Below are 20,645 nucleotides of genomic sequence, written 5' to 3' on the forward strand. Positions count from 1 at the left end.
ATGGCACTCTTTTGGTGGAATCGCCCATACAGTAATAACCCACTATACTTTTCACTAATTTATTTTATACTCTAAAAATTACATACAGTAGTTTGATATACAGTATATTTAACTACAACTTCAGCGTACATTTTTTTTTACCTGCCACACTTACTTTAACTATAAACTCTGATACTGTTTGTCTTTGTCATGGTGCAAGCCTGGCTGAGACACTGAGCAACTTTTGTGATATCAGTGAATGTAAATATGATGCCGACTTTGCGTTAAATAAAACTTTTCAGAGCCGGCAGCACCTGGCGAAGGGATGGAAAAGATCGCTGTTGGAACAGCTGGATTATTGGTGGGTCTGGTGTTTTCACTTTCTGGCCTGGTTTACCACAAGATGAAATCTGCAGGTGAGGGATGGATCTTATTACCATCATTGAAACTTTAGCTGTCAAATGAATAAGTTCTTTCAAAAACCTGTTAGTTCAAGCAGAGCCATGTTATTTTTATCTTTCTTTTTTTTTTTTGCAGCACATGTGTTGGTGCCAACAACTGAAGTAGGTGGTTCCATTTGATCGTAATCAGTTTATCCACAAGTGTGGAAACATTCATTTGTGTGTATGTGTATCAATAATCAATCTTTCCAACAGGTTTTGTATCCAGAGAACACTCTTTAGGTGACAGAAGCCAGTGGGAATTCAACAACAATATTATTCTGATCAAATCCAGAAGAAATGTCTGAGCTCTCCTCTCTATCCTCTAAACCCCTGACCCATTCACTCTGCCCCTTCTGTGCATGTTCATCATAAACTGTACACACGCCTAAAAACTAAGGGGACTGATGGATAATAAAAACACTGAAGTGAACCATTTCCCTTTGTTATTATTTTATTCATTTACCTATTTGTTAATTATTTGTAGGTATAGATGCACACTGAAGCTGTCACAGGTCATTCTGAACAACACGGATCATCCACTTCAGCCAAACACCTTGATATAAAATATCTTGTTTAGAGTGTATTACAATGAACAGTATATACTGTATATCCTGTTGAGAAGTATTATTTACCCCCTAGGTCCTTTGAGCTTGTTAGGAGAGAATCTGAAGAGCATAAAGACTTCGTCCACGGCTGTATCAAACAGCATGCAGACTTCAGAGAAAACTTCTATAGTAAATGATAAGGATCTGAAATTGAATGTGTTCTTTCCTGGCCCGCCATTTGTTATCTTCCTGTCATACTGAGTCCCGGAGGAACAGAATCTGTTTCTACATGTGAATGTTGTGCCTAATGGTGAATTTCGGGGACTATTTGGCTGAAATTCATGGGGCACGTTTTGTTTATACTGTAAGTAGACAAGTCAGCAGTGTAAATTTCACTCATTGTGTTATCTTCCTGTCATACTGAATCCAGGAGGACATTTGAATAATACTGACAAATATGTTCAGCAGTGGGGGCAAGAAGATGAATTCCAGCCACCGATTCTTTGCAGTCTAGTAGATATAGAGTAGATTTAGTAGAAACTGAGAACAAGACATCTTTTCAGCATGGCAACAATACTAGAAAGGAGATTTCCTGGCCTTTGTTTTCAGTATTTGTTTGCTTTGCTGTGTGCCAGGCTTTATAGAGTGTGCAGGTGGGCTGCACTGAGGGACGTAATGAGGTGAGAGGGTCTAGGCCTGGACCCCCAACAGCGCTTTTGTCCTGACAGAGTTTGATTTCATTGTTTGGCCTGGACCTTGAGCCTCATGACTTTGTTGATCAATTTATTTACAATGATATGAATTTAGAGTTACGATGAAGAGAACTTCCTGGATGATGTTTCCCAGTTGAATAGCCTCAAAAAGCATTGACAGGAAACATAGGCCTATACTTTATGAGTAACTAAGCTGCTTTAAATTAAAAAAAAAAAAAAAAAAACCTCTTCTTGATTTATTTCAGCACCACTATGACTGATAAAAGCTTGAACACTGTCCACTTTTGCTTTAATACATTTACCAACAAAAACTGAGCTTCCAGCGCCACCTGCAGTCTAATATGGGAAATCATGCTCCGTATGTTGAAGCTGCTCTCTCCACATTTTGTACCCATTTTCTATAAACAAAATTATGTTGGCCTAATTTACTTGGAGAAACAAACAATGTTTTGACAGTTTTCTCTGAAATAAAGTTTGATTTATGACAGAACCAATCACAACTCCAGTAAACATGAGATTAAAGAAAGTGGTCAAGTCATTATGTGCCCCCATACAATTCCATTAGTGCTCCAGTTTTTTAATCTCAGTATCCAGTGTTATGACTTTAATGTTCTCATTCTCATTGGGAGGGCCCAGTATGCTCCCAGTGCACACGGATAATAGATCAGACTGGGCTTTGAGGGGCTTACGTTTTTTTTTTTTTGACCAAAAATTAAAATTTCTCCAAACTCGGATATATCATCTGGGGGTCCGAGGGGAGTCCAACGCAGAAGGTTTGGTTGAAATCGGGCCGGTGGTTTTGGAGAAAATGACCAAAAACCAAACAGGCGATTTTAAAAAGACGACAGGCGCGGGGCTTACGTTTTTTTTTTTTTTGACCAAAAATTAAAATTTCTCCAAACTCGGATATATCATCTGGGGGTCCGAGGGGAGTCCAACGCAGAAGGTTTGGTTGAAATCGGGCCGGTGGTTTTGGAGAAAATGACCAAAAACCAAACAGGCGATTTTAAAAAGACGACAGGCGCGGGGCTTACGTTTTTTTTTTTTGACCAAAAATTAAAATTTCTTCAAATTTCTCCAAACTCGGATATATCATCTGGGGGTCCGAGGGGAGTCCAACGCAGAAGGTTTGGTTGAAATCGGGCCGGTGGTTTTGGAGAAAATGACCAAAAAACCAAACAGGCGATTTTAAAAAAGACGACAGGCGCGGGGCTTACGTTTTTTTTTTTTTGACCAAAAATTAAAATTTCTTCAAATTTCTCCAAACTCGGATATATCATCTGGGGGTCCGAGGGGAGTCCAACGCAGAAGTTTTGGTTGAAATCGGGCCGGTGGTTTTGGAGAAAATGACAAAAAACCAAACAGGCGATTTTAAAAAGACGACAGGCGCGGGGCTTACGTTCTTTTTTTTTTGACCAAAAATTAAAATTTCTTCAAATTTCTCCAAACTCGGATATATCATCTGGGGGTCCGAGGGGAGTCCAACGCAGAAGGTTTGGTTGAATCGGGCCGGTGGTTTTGGAGAAAATGACCAAAAACCAAACAGGCGATTTTAAAAAGACGACAGGCGCGGGGCTTACGTTTTTTTTTTTTTGACCAAAAATAAAAATTTCTTCAAATTTCTCCAAACTCGGATATATCATCTGGGGGTCCGAGGGGAGTCCAACGCAGAAGGTTTGGTTGAAATCGGGCCGGTGGTTTTGGAGAAAATGACCAAAAAACCAAACAGGCGATTTTAAAAAGACGACAGGCGTGGGGCTTACGTTTTTTTTTTTTTGACCAAAAATTAAAATTTCTTCAAATTTCTCCAAACTCGGATATATCATCTGGGGGTCCGAGGGGAGTCCAAAGCAGAAGGTTTGGTTGAAATCGGGCCGGTGGTTTTGGAGAAAATGACCAAAAACCAAACAGGCGATTTTAAAAAGACGACAGGCGCGGGGCTTACGTTTTTTTTTTTTGACCAAAAAATTAAAATTTCTTCAAATTTCTCCAAACTCGGATATATCATCTGGGGGTCCGAGGGGAGTCCAACGCAGAAGGTTTGGTTGAAATCGGGCCGGTGGTTTTGGAGAAAATGACCAAACAGGCGATTTTAAAAAGACGACAGGCACGGGGCTTACGTTTTTTTTTTTTTGACCAAAAATTAAAATTTCTCCAAACTCGGATATATCATCTGGGGGTCCGAGGGGAGTCCACGCAGAAGGTTTGGTTGAAATCGGGCCGGTGGTTTTGGAGAAAATGACCAAAAACCAAACAGGCGATTTTAAAAAGACGACAGGCGCGGGGCTTACGTTTTTTTTTTTTTTGACCAAAAATTAAAATTTCTACAAACTAGGGTATATCATCTGGGGGTCCGAGGGGAGTCCAACGCAGAAGGTTTGGTTTGAAATGGGGCCGGTGGTTTGGAGAAAATGACCAAAAACCAAACAGGCGATTTTAAAAAGACGACAGGCGCGGGGCTTACGGTTTTTTTTTTTGACCAAAAATTAAAATTTCTTCAAATTTCTCCAAACTCGGATATATCATCTGGGGGTCCGAGGGAGTCCAACGCAGAAGGTTTGGTTGAAATCGGGCCGGTGGTTTTGGAGAAAATGACCAAAAACCAAACAGGCGATTTTAAAAAGACGACAGGCGCGGGGCTTACGTTTTTTTTTTTTTGACCAAAAATTAAAATTTCTCCAAACTCGGATATATCATCTGGGGGTCCGAGGGGAGTCCAACGCAGAAGGTTTGGTTGAAATCGGGCCGGTGGTTTTGGAGAAAATGACCAAAAACCAAACAGGCGATTTTAAAAAAGACGACAGGCGCGGGGCTTACGTTTTTTTTTTTTGACCAAAAATTAAAATTTCTTAAAATTTCTCCAAACTCGGATATATCATCTGGGGGTCCGAGGGGAGTCCAACGCAGAAGGTTTGGTTGAAATCGGGCCGGTGGTTTTGGAGAAAATGACCAAAAACCAAACAGGCGATTTTAAAAAGACGACAGGCGCGGGGCTTACGTTTTTTTTTTTTTGACCAAAAATTAAAATTTCTCCAAACTCGGATATATCATCTGGGGGTCCGAGGGGAGTCCAACGCAGAAGGTTTGGTTGAAATCGGGCCGGTGGTTTTGGAGAAAATGACCAAAAACCAAACAGGCGATTTTAAAAAGACGACAGGCGCGGGGCTTACGTTTTTTTTTTTTGACCAAAAATTAAAATTTCTTCAAATTTCTCCAAACTCGGATATCCGAGGGGAGTCCAACGCAGAAGGTTTGGTTGAAATCGGGCCGGTGGTTTTGGAGAAAATGACCAAAAACCAAACAGGCGATTTTAAAAAGACGACAGTCACGGGGCTTACGTTTTTCTTTTTTTGACCAAAAATTAAAATTTCTCCAAACTCGGATATATCATCTGGGGGTCAGAGGGGAGTCCAACGCAGAAGGTTTGGTTGAAATCGGGCCGGTGGTTTTGGAGAAAATGACCAAAAATCAAACAGGCGATTTTAAAAAGACGACAGACGCGCGGCTTACGTTTTTTTTTTTTGACCAAAAATTAAAATTTCTCCAAACTCGGATATATCATCTGGGGGTCCGAGGGGAGTCCAACGCAGAAGGTTTGGTTGAAATCGGGCCGGTGGTTTTGGAGAAAATGACCAAAAATCAAACAGGCGATTTTAAAAAGACGACAGTCGCGGGGCTTACGTTTTTTTTTTTTTGACCAAAGATTAAAATTTCTTCAAATTTCTCCAAACTCGGATATATCATCTGGGGGTCCGAGGGGAGTCCAACGCAGAAGGTTTGGTTGAAATCGGGCCGGTGGTTTTGGAGAAAATGACCAAAAACCAAACAGGCGATTTTAAAAAGACGACAGGCGCTGGGGCTTACGTTTTTTTTTTTTGACCAAAAATTAAAATTTCTTCAAATTTCTCCAAACTCGGATATATCATCTGGGGGTCCGAGGGGAGTCCAACGCAGAAGGTTTGGTTGAAATCGGGCCGGTGGTTTTGGAGAAAATGACCAAAAACCAAACAGGCGATTTTAAAAAGACGACAGTCGCGGGGCTTACGTTTTTTTTTTTTGACCAAAAATCAAAATTTCTTCAAATTTCTCCAAACTCGGATATATCATCTGGGGGTCCGAGGGGAGTCCAACGCAGAAGGTTTGGTTGGAAACGGGCTGGTGGTTTTGGAGAAAATGACCAAAAACCAAACAGGCGATTTTAAAAAGACGACAGGCGCGGGGCTTACGTTTTTTTTTTTTGACCAAAAATTAAAATTTCTTCAAATTTCTCCAAACTCGGATATATCATCTGGGGGTCCGAGGGGAGTCCAACGCAGAAGGTTTGGTTGAAATCGGGCCAGTGGTTTTGGAGAAAATGACCAAAAATCAAACAGGCGATTTTAAAAAGACGACAGTCGCGGGGCTTACGTTTTTTTTTTTTGACCAAAAATTAAAATTTCTTCAAATTTCTCCAAACTCGGATATATCATCTGGGGGTCCGAGGGGAGTCCAACGCAGAAGGTTTGGTTGAAATCGGGCCGGTGGTTTTGGAGAAAATGACCAAAAACCAAACAGGCGATTTTAAAAAGACGACAGGCGCTGGGGCTTACGTTTTTTTTTTTTTGACCAAAAATTAAAATTTCTCCAAACTCGGATATATCATCTGGGGGTCCGAGGGGAGTCCAATGCAGAAGGTTTGGTTGAAATCGGGCCGGTGGTTTTGGAGAAAATGACCAAAAAACCAAACAGGCGATTTTAAAAAGACGACAGGCACGGGGCTTACGTTTTTTTTTTTTTGACCAAAAATTAAAATTTCTACAAACTCGGATATATCATCTGGGGGTCCGAGGGGAGTCCATCGCAGAAGGTTTGGTTGAAATCGGGCCGGTGGTTTTGGAGAAAATGACCAAAAACCAAACAGGCGATTTTAAAAAGACGACAGGCGCGGGGCTTACGGTTTTTTTTTTTTGACCAAAAATTAAAATTTCTTCAAATTTCTCCAAACTCGGATATATCATCTGGGGGTCCGAGGGGAGTCCAACGCAGAAGGTTTGGTTGAAATCGGGCCGGTGGTTTTGGAGAAAATGACCAAAAACCAAACAGGCGATTTTAAAAAGACGACAGGCGCGGGGCTTACGTTTTTTTTTTTTGACCAAAAATTAAAATTTCTCCAAACTCGGATATATCATCTGGGGGTCCGAGGGGAGTCCAACGCAGAAGGTTTGGTTGAAATCGGGCCGGTGGTTTTGGAGAAAATGACCAAAAACCAAACAGGCGATTTTAAAAAGACGACAGGCGCGGGGCTTACGTTTTTTTTTTTTGACCAAAAATTAAAATTTCTCCAAACTCGGATATATCATCTGGGGGTCCGAGGGGAGTCCAACGCAGAAGGTTTGGTTGAAATCGGGCCGGTGGTTTTGGAGAAAATGACCAAAAACCAAACAGGCGATTTTAAAAAGACGACAGGCGCGCGGCTTACGTTTTTTTTTTTTTTGACCAAAAATTAAAATTTCTCCAAACTCGGATATATCATCTGGGGGTCCGAGGGGAGTCCAACGCAGAAGGTTTGGTTGAAATCGGGCCGGTGGTTTTGGAGAAAATGACCAAAAACCAAACAGGCGATTTTAAAAAGACGACAGGCGTGGGGCTTACGTTTTTTTTTTTTTGACCAAAAATAAAAATTTCTTCAAATTTCTCCAAACTCAGATATATCATCTGGGGGTCCGAGGGGAGTCCAACGCAGAAGGTTTGGTTGAAATCGGGCCGGTGGTTTTGGAGAAAATGACCAAAAACAAAACAGGCGATTTTAAAAAGATGACAGGCGCGGGGCTTACGTTTTTTTTTTTTTGACCAAAAATTAAAATTTCTTCAAATTTCTCCAAACTCGGATATATCATCTGGGGGTCCGAGGGGAGTCCAACGCAGAAGGTTTGGTTGAAATCGGGCCGGTGGTTTTGGAGAAAATGACCAAAAACCAAACAGGCGATTTTAAAAAGACGACAGGCACGGGGCTTACGTTTTTTTTTTTTTGACCAAAAATTAAAATTTCTTCAAATTTCTCCAAACTCGGATATATCATCTGGGGGTCCGAGGGGAGTCCAACGCAGAAGGTTTGGTTGAAATCGGGCCGGTGGTTTTGGAGAAAATGACCAAAAACCAAACAGGCGATTTTAAAAAGACGACAGACGCGGGGCTTACGTTTTTTTTTTTTGACCAAAAATTAAAATTTCTCCAAACTCGGATATATCATCTGGGGGTCCGAGGGAGTCCAACGCAGAAGGTTTGGTTGAAATCGGGCCGGTGGTTTTGGAGAAAATGACCAAAAACCAAACAGGCGATTTTAAAAAGACGACAGGCGCGGGGCTTACGTTTTTTTTTTTTGACCAAAAATTAAAATTTCTCCAAACTCGGATATATCATCTGGGGGTCCGAGGGGAGTCCAACGCAGAAGGTTTGGTTGAAATCGGGCCGGTGGTTTTGGAGAAAATGACCAAAAACCAAACAGGCGATTTTAAAAAGACGACAGGCGCGGGGCTTACGTTTTTTTTTTTTGACCAAAAATTGAAATTTCTCCAAACTCGGATATATCATCTGGGGGTCCGAGGGGAGTCCAACGCAGAAGGTTTGGTTGAAATCGGGCCGGTGGTTTTGGAGAAAATGACCAAAAACCAAACAGGCGATTTTAAAAAGACGACAGGCGCGGGGCTTACGTTTTTTTTTTTTGACCAAAAATTAAAATTTCTCCAAACTCGGATATATCATCTGGGGGTCCGAGGGGAGTCCAACGCAGAAGGTTTGGTTGAAATCGGGCCGGTGGTTTTGGAGAAAATGACCAAAAACCAAACAGGCGATTTTAAAAAGACGACAGGCGCGGGGCTTACGTTTTTTTTTTTTGACCAAAAATTAAAATTTCTCCAAACTCGGATATATCATCTGGGGGTCCGAGGGGAGTCCAACGCAGAAGGTTTGGTTGAAATCGGGCCGGTGGTTTTGGAGAAAATGACCAAAAACCAAACAGGCGATTTTAAAAAGATGACAGGCGCGGGGCTTACGTTTTTTTTTTTTGACCAAAAATTAAAATTTCTTCAAATTTCTCCAAACTCGGATATATCATCTGGGGGTCCGAGGGGAGTCCAACGCAGAAGGTTTGGTTGAAATCGGGCCGGTGGTTTTGGAGAAAATGACCAAAAACCAAACAGGCGATTTTAAAAAAGACGACAGGCACGGGGCTTACGTTTTTTTTTTTTTGACCAAAAATTAAAATTTCTTCAAATTTCTCCAAACTCGGATATATCATCTGGGGGTCCGAGGGGAGTCCAACGCAGAAGGTTTGGTTGAAATCGGGCCGGTGGTTTTGGAGAAAATGACCAAAAACCAAACAGGCGATTTTAAAAAGACGACAGACGCGGGGCTTACGTTTTTTTTTTTTGACCAAAAATTAAAATTTCTCCAAACTCGGATATATCATCTGGGGGTCCGAGGGGAGTCCAACGCAGAAGGTTTGGTTGAAATCGGGCCGGTGGTTTTGGAGAAAATGACCAAAAACCAAACAGGCGATTTTAAAAAGACGACAGGCGCGGGGCTTACGTTTTTTTTTTTTGACCAAAAATTAAAATTTCTCCAAACTCGGATATATCATCTGGGGGTCCGAGGGGAGTCCAACGCAGAAGGTTTGGTTGAAATCGGGCCGGTGGTTTTGGAGAAAATGACCAAAAACCAAACAGGCGATTTTAAAAAGACGACAGGCGCGGGGCTTACGTTTTTTTTTTTTTGACCAAAAATTGAAATTTCTCCAAACTCGGATATATCATCTGGGGGTCCGAGGGGAGTCCAACGCAGAAGGTTTGGTTGAAATCGGGCCGGTGGTTTTGGAGAAAATGACCAAAAACCAAACAGGCGATTTTAAAAAGACGACAGGCGCGGGGCTTACGTTTTTTTTTTTTGACCAAAAATTAAAATTTCTTCAAATTTCTCCAAACTCGGATATATCATCTGGGGGTCCGAGGGGAGTCCAACGCAGAAGGTTTGGTTGAAATCGGGCCAGTGGTTTTGGAGAAAATGACCAAAAATCAAACAGGCGATTTTAAAAAGACGACAGTCGCGGGGCTTACGTTTTTTTTTTTTGACCAAAAATTAAAATTTCTTCAAATTTCTCCAAACTCGGATATATATCATCTGGGGGTCCGAGGGGAGTCCAACGCAGAAGGTTTGGTTGAAATCGGGCCGGTGGTTTTGGAGAAAATGACCAAAAACCAAACAGGCGATTTTAAAAAGACGACAGGCGCGGGGCTTACGTTTTTTTTTTTTGACCAAAAATTAAAATTTCTCCAAACTCGGATATATCATCTGGGGGTCCGAGGGGAGTGCAACGCAGAAGGTTTGGTTGAAATCGGGCCGGTGGTTTTGGAGAAAATGACCAAAAACCAAACAGGCGATTTTAAAAAGACGACAGGCGTGGGGCTTACGTTTTTTTTTTTTTGACCAAAAATAAAAATTTCTTCAAATTTCTCCAAACTCGGATATATCATCTGGGGGTCCGAGGGGAGTCCAACGCAGAAGGTTTGGTTGAAATCGGGCCGGTGGTTTTCGGAGAAAATGACCAAAAACAAAACAGGCGATTTTAAAAAGATGACAGGCGCGGGGCTTACGTTTTTTTTTTTTGACCAAAAATTAAAATTTCTCCAAACTCGGATATATCATCTGGGGGTCCGAGGGGAGTCCAACGCAGAAGGTTTGGTTGAAATCGGGCCGGTGGTTTTGGAGAAAATGACCAAAAACCAAACAGGCGATTTTAAAAAGACGACAGGCACGGGGCTTACGTTTTTTTTTTTTTTGACCAAAAATTAAAATTTCTCCAAACTCGGATATATCATCTGGGGGTCCGAGGGGAGTCCAATGCAGAAGGTTTGGTTGAAATCGGGCCGGTGGTTTTGGAGAAAATGACCAAAAACCAAACAGGCGATTTTAAAAAGACGACAGGCGCGCGGCTTACGTTTTTTTTTTTTGACCAAAAATTAAAATTTCTCCAAACTCGGATATATCATCTGGGGTCCGAGGGGAGTCCAACGCAGAAGGTTTGGTTGAAATCGGGCCGGTGGTTTTGGAGAAAATGACCAAAAACCAAACAGGCGATTTTAAAAAGACGACAGGCGCGGGGCTAACGTTTTTTTTTTTTGACCAAAAATTATAATTTCTTCAAATTTCTCCAAACTCGGATATATCATCTGGGGGTCCGAGGGGAGTCCAACGCAGAAGGTTTGGTTGAAATCGGGCCGGTGGTTTTGGAGAAAATGACCAAAAACCAAACAGGCGATTTTAAAAAGACGACAGGCGCGGGGCTTACGTTTTTTTTTTTTGACCAAAAATTAAAATTTCTTCAAATTTCTCCAAACTCGGATATATCATCTGGGGGTCCGAGGGGAGTCCAACGCAGAAGGTTTGGTTGAAATCGGGCCGGTGGTTTTGGAGAAAATGACCAATAACCAAACAGGCGATTTTAAAAAGACGACAGGCGCGGGGCTTACGTTTTTTTTTTTTGACCAAAAATTAAAATTTCTCCAAACTCGGATATATCATCTGGGGGTCCGAGGGGAGTCCAACGCAGAAGGTTTGGTTGAAATCGGGCCGGTGGTTTTGGAGAAAATGACCAAAAACCAAACAGGCGATTTTAAAAAGACGACAGGCGCGGGGCTTACGTTTTTTTTTTTTTTGACCAAAAATTTAAATTTCTCCAAACTCGGATATATCATCTGGGGGTCCGAGGGGAGTCCAACGCAGAAGGTTTGGTTGAAATCGGGCCGGTGGTTTTGGAGAAAAAGACGACAGGCGCACGGCTTACGTTTTTTTTTTTTTTGACCAAAAATTTAAATTTCTTCAAATTTCTCCAAACTCGGATATACCATCTGGGGATCTGAGGGGAGTCTAACGCAGAAGGTTTGGTTGAAATCGGGCCGGTGGTTTTGGAGAAAATGACCAAAAACCAAACAGGCGATTTTAACGAGCGGCCAGGCTGCACCTGCACTGTTCTATTTATTGATAGATATCACGTGACGTCACACAGCGTTCGCAGCCGGTCACAGCGCCATCTTGGGTACCGACTTCCAAAGGCAGTCTATGGGCTGTGACATCAAATCTCACAAAAATAGTGGATAAACCTTTTTTTATTACATGGCTCTATTGAATGTCGTATTCCGATAATTTATTGATATTTCTGATATTTATTTACATCTTGATTTTGCATTTAACAGTCTGTTATTCCTGTTTAACAGATCGTTGCTAAGTAAAATACACCGTTGCTAGGGACGCCGCTCTGATCAGCGCAGCACAGAAAAGAGAAACGATGCAGGATATTTACTTTGTTTCATTTTTACCGTCATTAAACAGCTTGGGAGACATGTACGCCAAGGGAGGCTGCCTCACTCTACTGAGTGTGAGCAGCACGTACGTTCACGTTGCTTTCGTGAATTGTAAACACACAGACGCCCCCTCGGTTTTAGCGTCCAGCAGTTTAGCGGCTAATTCAACAGCAGTGATGGATAACTGTACCGGAGAGGCTCAACATGAGCTTCATCTGAGGAATAAACGGCAGCTTTTACCTGACGGGAGACCGACGCCTGAGCTACGGTAGCTAACAGCTAGCAGCTTTTACCTACTTTCTCTCTCTCCCTCCCTCCCTCCCTCCCTTTCTTATACACGCACACGCGCGCACACACACACACACACGGCCCAGGTTGTCTGTCATATCTGTTGTAAACCTTGTAATAACAGCTTGTTGAGTACAGTTAACACTATTGCTGCCTCGGTTTGAGTGTGGATTAATAGTTAACGGTTTGTTTAATGTGAGTGGTGGTCATCGCGTCCTGATGAGTTGGGTTTTAATAACAGCTGAGCTGCACTCTTAGAAAGAATGTGTTGTTTTCTTACACAATTAATGTGTAGAAAGCCAAATAACACATGTTGCGTCAATTTCTGCACATAATGTGTTGCATGCTGTAACCTCTACAACACAAAGACATGTGTTAACATCATTGGCCAATCACAACACGCCTACGTCATCAAACCAGTTACCCGTCTGACCGCTCGCCCCCCCCGCCCCCACCCATCGACGACATTTTACGTGCAGCAGGCAGCACCGAGCCATCGGCAGGACCGTGACAGGCACAGCCGACGGACAGGTAACGTTAAATTGGATGATTTTCTGTGTCTTAAATGTTTTAATTATAGGCGAATGAGGTTAGAATGTGGAAAATCAAATCAATAGTTAGACTTCCCCCGACTTTTAACGTAAATTTGCGGTTTGCAACGAGGTTTCTACCGCTTTGTCACAGGTGACGTTAGCTTGGCAGTTATTTTCTCTAACCGAATGCTTTGATGGTGATACGTCTGGTTCACATTCACGGTCACTTCGAACGGTTAGATTAAAGCTAAATGGTTGGCTGACGAGATATTTTCATTCAAACTCGAGCTAAGGAGGGGGTGTTGGGTTGAAGCGGTCTAATTAATGTCGAAAGCCACCTCAGGCACCAAAAAGCCACAGAGCTAACTAGCATTTGAAGTGGATAAATGCTAATTGCTTAGCATTAGCTGTGTGAGCACCCCTAAAATTGATTCGAATATAGATTCTATAGACGGTAAAGTGGGAGTGAGGCTCTCTTTTTTTCCCCCCGCTAATGATAATGTACTCGCTAACTTAATTGGTAGCGTGACCAGCCAGTTTGAGTTGAGGCCTTTGCGTAGCTTATGAAGCTATCAAGCTAATTTTTGCAAAGTCATGGCCAGACATAATGCGACCCAACGTTAATGCATTGGTTGTGTTTGCTGCTCCCTGAAAAGCCACCTAATGTTTAAAATGCTAGTGAAACGGATTAAGTCTATTATAAAGTCACTGTAATGAATTAGAGCATTTTATTGTCGATTTGTCTTTGGAATAGGGCGCAACGTCTTTTTTTTCCCGCTGCGCTGGGACGGTTAGGGGCGGTTTGAGCCGGTTTGAGCTAGTTTTGAAAATTCTCCGCCAGAAGTTTCCCCCACTTAACAATATTACACGAATGATTTTCTACATTATCAGATACAATTGCTGTTGTGTTAAATTTAGTAAGTGAGTCACAGATCATTATTAATTTTTGGGGGGTCACAGAAATTATTCATGTTGTAGAATTTGAAAAAAGGCCGGTGCTTTTGATAATGTACTGTTGTGGTTGACTATGTAGAATATTTATCAAAAGCTATATTGTTTTAAAAATAATACATCCACCGGGCGTTTTGAGGGGTACAGAATGAAAGTAGTGCTTTTCCATAAAAAAATTTTTTTTGTCTGAAATAATGTTTTTAAAAAAATTTGACGGGCTCGACCATGATTCTCTGTCACGTTCTGTTTACATTCGCCACCGAACTTTTTTTTTTTTTTTTTCAACTTGACAGAGCAGTGACAGCGGAGGCTCTGAGCGCAGGTTTGGTTTTCAGCAGCGGTGTGGAAGGCAGAGAGCCTCCACTCTCCCCGTAACAAGCTAAAAGTCATTTATTATGCTGTTAATGACGGTAAAAATGAAACTATGATGATAATTTCCTGCATAGTTCTCCTCCTCTGCTGTCCTCTGATCGGAATGGAGTCCCTAGCAACGGCCCGTTTTACATAGCAACGGTCTGGCGTTCTGTTGTTCTGGTAATCCTACATAGTCAACCTTAGTACAAAGAGGAACATAAATATTTTACAAACGACTGCTCTATAAAGATATCGTATTAAAAAAAAAGATTCTTTTGTACAGATCTTTCAGTCAACCTCAGTTTAAAAAAAGAAAAATCAAAACTACTATTACTACTACTATTTTTTCAGTAACGTTAGTGTTTAGGCTAATATTTTTGTTTGCATGTAGTTAAAGGTTGACTATGTAGGATTACCAGAACAACAGAACGCCAGACCGTTGCTATGTAAAACGGGCCGTTGCTAGGGACTCCGTTCTGATCAGAGGGCAGCAGAGGAGGAGAACTATGCAGGAAATTATCATCATAGTTTCATTTTTACCGTCATTAACAGCATAATAAATGACTTTTAGCTTGTTACAGGGAGAGTGGAGGCTCTCTGCCTTCCACACCGCTGCTGAAAACCAAACCTGCGCTCAAGAGCCTCCGCTGTCACTGCTCTCGTCAAGTTGAAAAAAAAAAAAAAGTTCAGTGGCGAATGTAAACAGAACGTGACAGAAAGTCATTGTCGAGCCCGTCAAATTTTTTTTTTAAAGATTATTTCAGACAAAAAAATTTTTTTTAAGGAGAGGCAATACTTTCATTCTGTAGCCCTCAAAACGCCTCGTGGATGTATTATTTTTTTTTAAAATATAGCTTTTGATAAATATTCTACATATTCAACCTTTAAGCTTGTGCTTTAAAAGGCAGAAAATGGCTGATTTTCACTATTTTAAAAAAGATGAGAGGTGGGAGATTTTTTACATGGTGTCAGACCATTGTATTATGTCAGGGATTTGTAACAAAACTGATTTTAGCATACATTTTTGTCCTGCATATCAAATTGCAGGGCTATAGTAAAAAAAAAAAAAAAACAAATAAAAACAGTCATTCTGCAATCACAGTGGCTTCTCCTCTTAAAAAAAAGGTGTAAAAAAAAAAAATTTGTTTTTAGTCTTTGTGTAAGGGAATAATGAAATCTCACAGTAGATGGCCCTGAGTACTCATTTGTCTTGAAACGTATATACTTTTTTACAGGAGCATTTCTATGACCCTTTGTCACATACGGGATTCATAGAGATGAGGCTACGAAATATCAGACGGAGCCTAGAAGAGGGCCAGCGACGCTACCACAAGAGAAAATGGGCGTGCAGTGCAGCATTAGCGCAGCCATCTACAGCACAACCAGACGAAGACCTTAGTGAATGGTTGTTTGTCATCAAAAGGATGAAGCCATCACCAGAGAACATGGGACGAATAAAGACTGCAATGGAAAAAACTTTCAGCCATCGCAGGAACTGGATCAGCACCCAGTCTCCAACTGTTGCAGACATTATCCAAGAGTACCCTCGTTTCATAGACATTCCGAGTCTGGTGAGTCTTTTGTTTACTTGTGTATTTACTGATACGTGCTTGTTTTGTTTTTTCTGATCGTTTGCTTTTCTTGTAAATCATACATACAACAATATTAAAAAGGGTTAGATATTAGATAAATAAATCTGATTGACAAGAGTTGTGACACTCTTCCTTTTTTTCTTGTTTCCTCTGCCAGCTGGATGCAGAGTTTGCTAAAATGTTTGATGGGAAGGCAGAGCTCTTTATTAGGAGGTGGGAGTCATCATTTGTCCCCAAACTAAGGAAAATTGCTGCGCTGGAGAAAGGAGTCGTGTCTTCCTTACTTGAGCAGGATGGAGACCAGAATGATGGTAAACAATTTGCATTTTATCAATGCTTTGCTCCTAGTTTTTCTGTAAACATAATTTTGACAAAACCATTTGCTTGTGTCATTCAAATAGATCAAGTATGCTACAGTACATTACAGATGTTGACCCACCTGCTTCCACCAACTGCATCAGGAAGGGGATCATCAACCCGTTGCAGTGTGAAGTCGGCCATTTCTTTCCTCATCAACTTCGTGCCAGTACGTTGTATATGTGTGCAACATAAAAGCACATAACAAATAGGCTCTAGCTCAGGATGATGTCTATAATACATTTGTAATTTTTTTTTTTCTCTTTCTTTCTTACAGCATGGGACTGGCATCCCCGCCCTTTGCAGTTTTGATGAAGAATCTTCAAGGACATAGCCAGAGCTCGTCTGCATTGGCCAACTGACAGACACAGCGCGGCAGTACGTCATTGTTTCGAGAAACGACAGTGTCACAATTCCTCTTCGCGATGACAACCTGACGTGCGCTTTGGACAAGCTGTTCAAGTTTTTTTGGGTATGCAACGCATCCTATCCCACTCAGCTTGCATCCATTTTCATTTTTTTCGAACACATTTATGACATACCAGTATCAAACAACGTCAGACGGTCTAAAGTGATGGAGCTGCTGGGAAAACTTCAGGCTTTAGCTTAAAAATTCCAGTGTGTATCTTTGCCCAGTGTGTAAGAAGCCAGTTCTTGGTGAGACAAGGAAACTTCGCTGGCATCTCCGTGTAGTGCATTCGTTTTCTGACGGTCAGAACTGTACCCTTGTCTGCAGTCAAAATGGCTGCCAGCGTACTTATCATAATCTTAATTCATTCTCAAGGCATCTTTCCAGAGAGCATTCATCTGGGGACACAAGCAGTCTGTCTGATCACACTTCAGATCACAATTGTTGGAGGTTTGGCCAACCGCTTGGCAACAAAATGTGTGTCCCAAATGCATTTCCAGTTATTCTGAGGTCTTTACCCAAAGGTGAACAACTCATTGATAACCTGAGGTCAATTCTCGATTGTGACTTTTCAGAGAGTATGTGTGTTTGTCATAGAGAGCCTAAGCGGAAGCAGGAAGTAACGGTCACCATGGGACCTCAACTCTGAAAAACTCGCCATTCAAATGAACGGGACGGAAAATTTTATTTCGTGATCCGTTTGAATTGTGCCATGAGAAAAAAATATGTCCTCTACCTGTTTAAAACATCACGTTTCATCCTGAGAAATCAACAGTTTGTTGTAAAGCTATTGTAGAATAAAATTCAGAAGAGTCCGTAACCAGAAAGACTACAAGTCGCGTAGGTGACGTCACCATGGCGACCAAATGCCGCCCTTTCCCGTGTCAGTTGGTGACGTATTTTTTGTGGGACACAGATTTGTAGTCCGTAGAGCGGTCTTTACAAAAAATACATTCTTCTGTTGCCGTTTTATGATAAACGGCTGGTTTCTCTTCATGAAACGTGATGTTTTAAACAGGTAGAGGACATATTTTTTTCTCATGGCGCAATTCAATCGGATCACGAAATAAAATTTTCAGTCTCATTCATTTGAATGGCGAATTTTTCAGAGTTGAGGTCCCATGGCGCCGTTACTTCCTGCTTCCACTTAGGCTCTCTATAGTGTGAGTGTTTGGGGACATACATACAGGACAGGAACTGTTATTGTAACAGAAAAGAAACATGACCCAGTCTTTGCAGAAATAGTTCATCTGTTCCCACAGGCAGACAAAGGCACACTTTTAGCGTTTGTAAATGTTGTGCATGTTGATTTTTTTGATGACCATTTCTATGCATTTTCTGTGGAAAAAAGTGATGAGTTCAAAGTGGTGCGAATTCCTCAGGATTTGTTAGACTTTCGACCACTTGACTTTCAGAAACCTTTCAAAGGAAACAAAGTCTATGTTAATCCTCGATACAAAGTTATTTAAGGTTCTCCCGAGTGACACCCTTTTTTTAAAATTTTGATTTTAAGCCTTGAATAAGGTAATTTTTTTTTATGCTTTTCCTGTAAATGAGTGACCACCTGTTGTCCTCCTGTGTGTTGGGTGGGGGTGGGAGGGTGGAGGAAAGGAAGGAAAGAGGAGGGCGGAATTGAGGGGAGGAGGCAGGAGGGAGAAAGAGGAGCAGAAAGGAGTTTGTTTGATATTAATTTGAAAAAAAAAATTTCAGGTGGTTCACAGTAAGTGTAATATTGTAAACATAAGTAATGTTAATGACTGTACATGTGGTGTTAAAAAAATAAAACATGTATAAGAAAACATCAACTTTGTATTTTCATCTTTATTCATATTAACACATGCTTGTGTTGGATAACTAATTTTTAATAACACACTAATGTGTAAATAACTTTTCACAACACGTAACTGTGTTAAAATTGACACATTAATACACATCCTTGTGTCAGTATATATTGACACATTAATGTGTCAATATTTTGACACATTAATTGTGTCGCTATATGACACATTAATTGTGTCGCTATATTGACACAATTGATGTGTCGCTATATTGACACAATTGATGTGTCAATATTCTGACACATGTTGTGTTGTCCCAACGAGAACTCTTACGATGTGTTGAAATTCAACACAGGTTGTGTTGGTTTTAACACATTCATGTTTAGAGTGTGATAACGTAGCTGTGTAGATGGCGTGGATTGTGATGAGAAGGTGTTGCGCATATTAAGACTTATTTGTGCAAACCATTGTGCGAAACCTGTTTGTTGTGACTTTTTGCGTGATAAGATGATTTGCCGAATTCTTCTTCCATTCCTGCAGCCTTTTGTCTCAATGTTAACGATGGCAAAATGTCCAGATATTTTATTACTTTATGAAAATGTCTGTGAGTTAAAAAAGAAAAAAGAAGTGGGCTACGCATTTTTGATTTGATTTGGCTTTTCGTGTATTTGGTTAAACACATATAAGTAACAGGAGAGAGACAGTGAGCGAGCGAGAGAGAGAGAGAGAGACGAGGAGACAGAGAGAGAGGTCCGCTGGGTGAGCTAGATTAAGTTTTAACGGGAGAGAGAGCGGCGCACCGCGCTGTCAAAGATCGTCTCAGCAGAAAGGTGCTGGAGGTGTGTGCTTTCAAGGCAAGGCCATCAAAATGAGAAATATCCATATCCAAACTACATCAGGCAGCAGTCTTCTAGTCAGAGAGGATGTGGCTGCACTGAGCTGAATAGAGGTTAACTCAGTGTTCGGTACCCAGCATGGCGGCGGCCAGGTGGAACGCACCGTGACGTCACCTACTGATAAGTATCTATAGACTTTGATAACGAGCTGGCCCCAACAGCTGGCCACTGCACACAGAGCAGAGCAGAGCAGAGAGATTTGTGCTCTGAGCAGCTTTCCAAAACAGCACAGAAAAAGAGAACCGTACCTCTTATAAGAATGTGGCCATGACTACTGGGGCAAGGAGACCTTCCTGAGCACATTGATGTGCATTAAATGTTTGTAGGGCAAAAACTTTTCTCAGGGTCGCAAGGTAGAAAAGGGGGGCTTTTCTGTTTTTCTAAAAAAATCAGCTCCTACTTTTATATTGAAGTGGATGAGCCACTGAAGCGGGTCTAGCTGCACAATTAGGCTCATAGAGACAATTCTGTAAGTCTGTCTGCTGTTTTGAACACATCAAATGAGACACGACAATTGTGGCTACAAACCAGTGAGGAAATCATGTGTCTAGAGCTTAATTTGTGGAAGATTTGAAGAGTTTCAAGACTGTTCCAATGCATTCTCTATGGGGAAAAAAAAAATCAGAAATAGTTGAATATTGCAAAAAGTATGAATAGTTGAAAAGAGAAAAGACATAGCACACCTGTCCCGAAAAGGCTGAACATTTTGATATTTGAATTGTTGAAATAGCACAAAGTATGAAGGACTAGTTACATGACGAAGAAAGGCAGAAAATGGCCGAACCTAATAACAACTAGAAACAGCATTTCCTAACGGAACATGCGTGTGAATGCTGAAACCCAATGCTGAACCATGCTGAATTAGCAGAATAAATTGACAAAGACATGCGGAATGGCAAACAAGAAACATGTCCATGGAAGGAATTGAACCCACAACTCCATGAGTGGTAACCTAACACACTAACCATACGGCCACAGAGAACCTGAGTTACAATGAGCTTTATACTATGAGGAATCAAAGACTGTCCAATGACAGCTGAATAATTGGAATCAAAACTCAAGCAATGATGTGAAATGCCTGAGGCAGGAATCGAACCTATGACCTTATGATCATAAAGCCTTCACTCTGCCACTCGGCTACAGAGAGCACACTGCTTTCAAGACTGTTGTCATTCATTGTAATGTGATGATGTGCTGCAAACTGGTATGAGTAATCAAGCAGATAACAAACACCTGTAACCAATTGAAGGCGGTGGAGGAGAGCAGAATTCAACATAACATAACAAGAGTTCTTCCCTTGGATTCGAACCAGTGACCTTGGGGTTGGCAAACGGCCACCCTACCCCCTACACTACAGTGGAGTTGTGCAAAAGAGGTTGAGACTTTGATGAATGTGAGATTTTTCAATGATGCTTAAAAAAAAAGTAAGGAAAGTGCAGAAATTAGCCACACCAAGCAAGAAGAGGACTTTTT

The 20,645-nt window shown here is 41.3% G+C and overlaps 2 protein-coding genes across 2 annotated transcripts in view; one reads left to right on the top strand and one right to left on the bottom strand.

The window, feature by feature from the left end:
* The window catches only part of LOC146989323 (NACHT domain- and WD repeat-containing protein 1-like), a 251,819-nt gene that overhangs the window by 112,294 nt on the left and 118,880 nt on the right, over nucleotides 1-20,645 (bottom strand). The gene's annotated exons all lie outside the window — the stretch shown is intronic.
* Nucleotides 12,799-16,655, top strand: LOC146989325 (uncharacterized). The gene is made up of 5 exons (XM_085775484.1): nucleotides 12,799-12,833; nucleotides 15,376-15,711; nucleotides 15,890-16,043; nucleotides 16,134-16,258; nucleotides 16,367-16,655. The coding sequence occupies exons 2-5, from the start codon at nucleotides 15,418-15,420 to the stop codon at nucleotides 16,421-16,423; spliced, it is 630 nt and encodes a 209-aa protein (XP_085631610.1). The 5' UTR covers nucleotides 12,799-12,833; nucleotides 15,376-15,417; the 3' UTR covers nucleotides 16,424-16,655.

The sequence above is a fragment of the Trachurus japonicus genome, chromosome 4 (genome assembly GCF_045865225.1).
Source record: "Trachurus japonicus isolate A0001 chromosome 4, Traja_1.0".
Classification (NCBI taxonomy): Eukaryota; Metazoa; Chordata; class Actinopteri; order Carangiformes; family Carangidae; genus Trachurus; species Trachurus japonicus.

What these genes read in the sequence shown, in the direction of transcription:
- LOC146989325 (XM_085775484.1), top strand. Translation starts at nt 15,418, where the DNA reads ATGAGGCTACGAAATATCAGACGGAGCCTAGAAGAGGGCCAGCGACGC. An exon ending in TCATAGACATTCCGAGTCTG is followed by an intron (nt 15,712 to 15,889) that starts GTGAGTCTTTTG and finishes TTCCTCTGCCAG; the next exon opens with CTGGATGCAGAGTTTGCTAA. An exon ending in TCCTCATCAACTTCGTGCCA is followed by an intron (nt 16,259 to 16,366) that starts GTACGTTGTATA and finishes TCTTTCTTACAG; the next exon opens with CATGGGACTGGCATCCCCGC.